The sequence below is a fragment of the Sturnira hondurensis genome, unplaced genomic scaffold (genome assembly GCF_014824575.4).
Source record: "Sturnira hondurensis isolate 20B ecotype Veracruz unplaced genomic scaffold, ASM1482457v3 Scaffold0004068, whole genome shotgun sequence".
NCBI classification, from domain to species: Eukaryota; Metazoa; Chordata; class Mammalia; order Chiroptera; family Phyllostomidae; genus Sturnira; species Sturnira hondurensis.
This window is the reverse complement of record NW_028076699.1, coordinates 5,271,604-5,278,434: the sequence shown is the minus strand read 5'-3', so window position 1 is coordinate 5,278,434 and position 6,831 is coordinate 5,271,604. Positions and strand designations below refer to the sequence as shown.

At 42.0% G+C, this 6,831-nt stretch overlaps 1 protein-coding gene across 1 annotated transcript; it reads right to left on the bottom strand.

Moving 5' to 3' along the window:
* Nucleotides 1-5,271: 5,271 nt before the first annotated feature.
* On the bottom strand, nucleotides 5,272-6,270 carry LOC118985035 (phosphate carrier protein, mitochondrial-like). The gene has a single exon (XM_037043348.1). The coding sequence runs from the start codon at nucleotides 6,268-6,270 to the stop codon at nucleotides 5,272-5,274; it is 999 nt and encodes a 332-aa protein (XP_036899243.1).
* Between the last annotated feature and the right edge of the window lie 561 nt (nucleotides 6,271-6,831).

Genomic DNA, 6,831 nt, shown 5'->3' with positions numbered 1-6,831 from the left:
CAAGTTTAAAGATAAGGAGAGAATCTTAAAAGCATCAAGACAAAAGGAAAGAGTTACCTTCAAAAGAGTTCCCATCAGACTGTCAGTTGATTTCTCAAAAGAGACCTTACAGGCATGAAGGGGCTGGAAAGAAGTATTCCAAGTCATGAAATCCAAAGACCTACATCCAAGATTGCTCTATCCAGCAAAGCTTTAATTTAGAATGGAAGGGCAGATAAAGTGCTTCTCAGATAAGGTCAAGTTAAAGAAGTTCATCATCACAAAGCCCTTATTTTATGAAATGCTAAAGGAACTTATCTAAGAAAAAGAAGATTAAAAACATGTACAGTCAAATGACAGCAAACTCAAAATTATTAACAACCACACCTAAAACAAAAACAAAAACAAACTAAGGAAACAACTCGAACAGGAAGAACCACAAAAATGGAGAACACATGGAGGGTTATCAATTGGGGAGTGGGAGGAGGAGAGAGAGGGAAAAGGTACAGAGATTAAGTAGCATAGATAGTAGGTAGAAAATAGGGGGAAGGTGAGAATAGTATGAGAAACGTAGATGCTAAAGAACTTATGACACGTGGACATGAACTAAAGAGAGGGGATGTAGGTGGGAGAGGGTGTGCAGGGTGAAGGGGAGTGAAGGGGGAAAAGGGGGACAACTGTACTAGCCTAATCAACAAAATATATATATATATTTTTTTTTAAATATTTTATTTATTTATCTTTAGAGGGGAAGGGAAGGAGAGAGGAAGGAAACATCAATGTATGGTTGCTTCTGGTGCATCCCCTGCAGGGAACTGACCCCTGCCGGAAACTGGCCTGCAACCCAAGCATGTGCCCTGACTGGGAATCGAACCGCGATCTTCTGGTTCGCAGGCCCGCGCTCAATCCACTGAGCTACACCAGCCAGGGCAACAAAATATATTTTAAAAAAAGAATTAAAAACAAAAGGGGATTTCTGGATACCTTGTAGTTAATTAAATAAAACTACCATTTCCTGTACATTTTGGCTAGCTGAGATTTTTCTTGTGTGCTCTATAACACACCTGCTTTTCTCAACATCTATCTTTTCCTTCTCTACAGTAAAGGGAAAAATTATTGGTAGCTCAACTCCTCACATTGTGAAGTGATCCTCCCGAACTTAGAGATCTCTACATCTCTAAAGATTAAGAGAATTTTCATTCCTTGGAAGTAATTTCCAGACTTTATAACCTGGTAGATTCTTTTCCTGCTCACTTGTATGGAATTTAACGACAGTGTCACAGCCAGATGTTTACTTTTGCCGTCCAGTCTTAACTTGAACTAAACAAACTGAAGAACAAAGCTGGAGTGATTCCTATTCCTTTTATACTTCATTTCATTCCACCCTCTCCGAAGCTAAATGGCTCCAGCCAAAAGGAACTAGGCCAGCCTAACTCCTGCTTATCCTCTGGGTCTCATCTTGAACATCACGTGGATGCACACTCTTAGACACCCTGTACTTCTTTGAAGCAAGCATATTGCATAACTGTAGTTTATTTCTCCTACTAGTGTGTAAGCTCCACAAGGGCAGAGCCATGTACAACGACTATCAAACAACATAGGTTTGAACTGCATGGGTCCACTTATGCATGGATTTTCTTCCAATAAATACTGTGTAAAAGTTATTTTCTCTACCTTACGATTTCTTAATTACATTTTCTTCTCTCTAGCTTGCTTCATTATAAGAATATAGTATACACATTACAAAATGTGTTCATCAACAGTTTATCAGCAAGGCTTGTGGTCAACAGCAGGCTATTAGTCATTACGTTTTGGGGGAATCATTCTATGTGGATTTTTGACTGTGTGGGGGTTGGCACTTAACCCTCGTTATTCGAGGGTCAACTGTACTATGCTCATCACTATACTCTTCTGCCTGGCACAGTGCGGGGCACAGGGCAGATGCTGATCTGTAGGGTCATAGATGGGTATGGGCAGAATTACCAAATGGGCTCTAAAATTTTAGATACTCTTATCACTGAAGGTCTCAAAAATATGGTAACCAAATGGACACACACATACGCACAAACCTTAGTTATAATCACATTGCTAGTACCCTCCCTACTCTCCAACACACCCAAATATTAGTAGCATTCAAAAAAACAAGACAAAGCCTTCTAAATAACATTGAGATTTAAATTTCCTTTTGAACCGTTTTTTGCTCATGATTTGAAAAAATAATTGATCTTTAAGACCACACAGGTCTTAACAAGCCTAGTATCACTGAATGACTGCTTATCAAAGTGGGACCACCTGATTTCTGTGATTATTTTTGCCTTTGAAAGGCTCAAAAGAAATCCTTTCTAAAGCCTTGTTTGTACAGCAAGAAAAAATACTCATAGCATCAATATCTTGATTGTTTTCCATCTTTACCAAGTGTGGTACTAACACGTAAACATGGCCTTAGTTTTTCAAGATTTTACTTACTCTCTTTATTCACTTCTCAAAGGACAGATCAATGGATAAGATTACAGTACCCTGTCCACCTAGGGGAATAGATAAATAGCCTAAGACAGCTTTTTTGGCTGTAGAAACTAAAGTTTAGAGGGAAAAAATTAGAAAATGTGATAGAATAAAGCCTCTTTATTGCAAGACCATTATTTTAAAAAAAAGGTTAAAAGCACTGTGATTATGATCATCAGTTCCTTCAAGTTAGGATTGAGGCACTGACCTGGTATAAAAATAATTTAAATATTAAATGAAACATTTAAGTATTTTGCAGTTTCATTACTTCTAAGCAATTATGCTATAGGGTTTTTTCACAATTGAGACACATAGTACAAACTTTACAGTAGTGAAAGATTAGGAAAATGTATAATATATACAAACACAAAATTTTAAAAAATGATTTGCAGGAACTATAAAAGGAAATTTACAAAAAGGATAGCTGTTGGTTATGTCAAGAGGGTGGATGGACAAAGGCAATGAGAAAATGTGCACTCTGTTTCAAGCCGTAATGCTCAGCTGCATGACTCTGAGCGAGTTACCTAGCCTCTGAGTATGTGAAAGTAGACCGAGATTATGCAAAGATCCAGATTATGAGAAAATAATATAAAATGTCTAACAATACCAGATGTATTCTATGGCTTTTCTAATCCTAAAAGAGATGCATGATTTCACAGTGTAATTATTATAAACAGGTAAAACAGTGACATTTAAATTGTCCCAGAGGAATTATAAGTAGGAAAAAATCCCTAATGATTCTGAGCTCACATTTGCTTTACTTTTCTTTTATTCTTCATTGTTAGCTATCCTGGGCCCTATTTGTTCAGATGAACATTTGTAAACTACCACTAACAAAAAATGGTGAACAGAAATCTGGGGACTAAATATTGAAACTGCTGACACATTAAGTAAACCCATTTTCTTTACCAAGTGCACAACAGTCAGAACCACGGCAAACAGCTCTCCTTAGATCACGCTTCTCTATACATAAGCAGAGTATGTTACAGAAATCACTGGGAACTGTCTGCAGAGCAATCATGAAATACCACAGACCAGAGCAAGAGGTCTCTTACTGCTTTTAAACTCCATAGATTTTGCAGTAATTCCCTAAATTACATTACTGATAGAAAATACTTCACTTAATAAACTGTTGACCAAAGCAACTTCCTACATTCTACAAGACATTAGATGGAAAGATATTTGCTTTAATGTCTTGTAAAAATGGACCTGTCTCATGGAGACTGAACTTGAAATGTTTATCATTCTTCTTCACTGAGAACTATTATTTTCAACACACCTAGACACTAACCACCTAAGGAAAGCAAATGTGTCTTCACAGTTAGTAATGGCCCTTCCCCTGCATTCTCCCCAATAATTAATAAAATAAAAGTACTAAACATAAACTTCCATCTCATTCACAAGTTGTGACATTCTCCGGGCTCTTTATTATCCAACCAAGACAGTTCAGACATACTTAAATTTAGACACTTTGTAACTTGTTAACCACTAAACAATTTATCACGTAGTTAAAAACATTAATATAGTCTAAGTTTGTAGTCTTTAACACAAATTAAGGCTAAACAATTTATCATGTAGTTAAAACATTAATATATTCAAAGTATGTAGTCTTTAACACAAATTATTAAGGCAATCATGTAACATTTTGGTGAATTACACCAAATATGACATTTATTCCTTATTCACATTTTACAAACATGTCAAATTCACAGAACTTCACCAATTGTATAATTTCCTGAGATGTGAAGACTACAGAAAACTGAAAATGAGACTTAAAACTTTAAAAAAAATTATGAACCTCAATCACTGTAATCATCACTGAAACATCTTCCAAATTAAATGAATGACATTTGTTACATTAAAAGTGAGATTTTTCTTTCAAAGTCATCCATTCTCTAATATTCAACAATTTGTAGGATTGTGTGTGTGTGTTTTAATGTCAGGGTGGTATGATCTTCTCTGGATGTATGGCTGTTGAAAGCTGAGTTACACAGAAGACATAATAGAGAACAGAGGCTTTTCTTTACATATTCATTCCCAAAGCCTGCCCTTCATCTCACTTTGGTTCCCCACATTGATCCAATTGTAGCACTTCCTGGGGTGAGCTATGCCCTAACTAGCAACGTCGGGAAGATAACTGGACAAAGCAAAATGAGAAAAGGCTGATCTTCTCAAGTCACGCCTCTCTGAAAACAATGAATGCATTCTAAGCTATCAGGCACTGTAAGTCACAATTTAGCCTTTAATAATTTTTAACCTATAACGGACATGAACAGGAAATACCGAATGAGTCCTTCATCTATTCAACACGTACACGATTTCTATTGAGATGAATGCCATGTAGCAGAATTTTACTTTGTTCCCTGTCCCATACAGTGCTGACCTTAAAAATCTCTTTAGGAGGCTATTCAGTAGTGATGCTTGGATAATCTCCACTGCATCAAAGGATATACAATCTACAGACACGAAATTACCTAACATTAATTCTTGTTAAGACATTTTCCCCCTATAATTGTTGAAAAACAATTGAGTTAAAGCAACCATGGCGATTTTCCAAAGATACGAAACGAATGAAATGGTCGCTATCCCCTTGGATTGCCAAACAGGAATCAATCATTTAAAGAGGATTTGGACTGCATATTAAATCACCTCTCCAAAAAATGTTAACACTTTACATTCTAGTGTTTACACTAGAGTGTTTACACTCTAGTACTGCCTAAACGCACTCCTCCACTGGATGGAAATAAGGGCCGATGGTGGCTATTGGACCTGACAAATCCACGCCTACTTCTACTTCTTGAAGGATTCCGGTGCTTGAGCGACTGGAGGGCGAGGCAACTTGAAATAGACCTTAACAGAGTCATAGATGAACCACTGCAGCGCTGTCAGGGTGCCAATCATGATGATCCGGGCGAACAGGCCCTTCCACACGCCCTCAAACCCCAGTTTGCGGAGAACTCCAAAAGCCGTGCTGCCTTTTTCCTTGTTCAAAACGGAGACTACGGAATCGGCCGGGTGGGACACAACAGCGCAGAAGATGCCAGCGATGTAGCCGGCCACGAAGGTTACGGCGAGCTGCTCAGCTTTGGTGCACTGGCTCTGGGGCTTGGGCACGACGTACTTGTAAAGGGCCTCCACGGTGCGCTCGAAGCAGGCGAACTTCATCATGGTGTAGGGGATCTGCCTCATCCAGAGCGGCGCCACGCCTTTGTAAAAGGCCCACAGGCCCTCCTCCCGGTACATCCTGGGGGCCGCGGTCCGCAGCGTGCTGGCGTAGCCCGGCTGCGTCTGGACGCGGACCTTCACCGCCTCCATGGGCGCCAGGGCCACGTCGGCGAAGAACTCGGCGCTGGCCGAGGCGGCCAGGTACAGGCCGGTTCTCCATTCATAAGCCTTCTTCACGCCCAGGAGTTCCGCATAGCGGATCTTGAAGACCTCGTAGAGGCCGAACTTGAAGAGGCCCTGCATGGAGTAGCCAAAAAAGGTCGGAGCCCAGCCTCGGGCCAGGCCGCGCAGCCCCTCATCCCGCAGCGTCACACCAAAGCCACTCAGGATGCCTTTGTACTTGTCGGGGTCCACCTGCATGCGGCACTTGACCAGGTCCAGGGGCACAATGGCCGTGTGCGTCAGCCCACAGCTCACCATCCCACCCAGGCCGCATACCAGCAGGTATCTCGTGGAGCCATATTCATAGCTTTGTTCCTCCGCGGCCGCCGCGGTCCACAGCCTGCCCTTGCTTCTGCCCACACTTCTCGCCTGCAGGGCTGGGCAACTGCCAGCACCACACATGGCCACTCTCTGTATAAGCAATCACACCAGTCCCTCAGCCAGGGATCTTTCCTCCCTTGGGGCCGCAGAACTGGTGCACATGCGCAGTGAGCTTCCCTCGCGAGCCCGCCCAACAAACGGTCGGGACGAATGAGCCGCCCACGAGGCACCCAGCTGGTTTCTTCCAATGCTCCCACTGCGCCTGCGCAGCTGCTACTGGCTGGGTCGGCGCGAGGTCTTCGAATCCCGCTCGCGAGAGTTTAATTAGGAGAATCGCAGGGCACCTCACCCCAGGGCGTGCTCCGCCCCTCCGTCGCTCCTTCCAGAGAAGGGGCTTCTGGGAAGCGCAGGAACCCCGTCCCTCATCCTTCCCAAGCCCGTGGTCCGCAGTCCTTAGGTCTTACCTTGGTGGGATTGGAAGGCTCTCCGTGCCAAGTGGCAGCCCTGCTACCTAGTCCTCTATGAAGATGCTAAAAAAATGTATCAGCAAGTACAAGCATGAGTAAACACAAGAATAGGCGAGTAAATAGATGAGGACGTTGGCGAGGGGGCGGAGGGTCGCCATGTGCAGTTGGCTTCCTG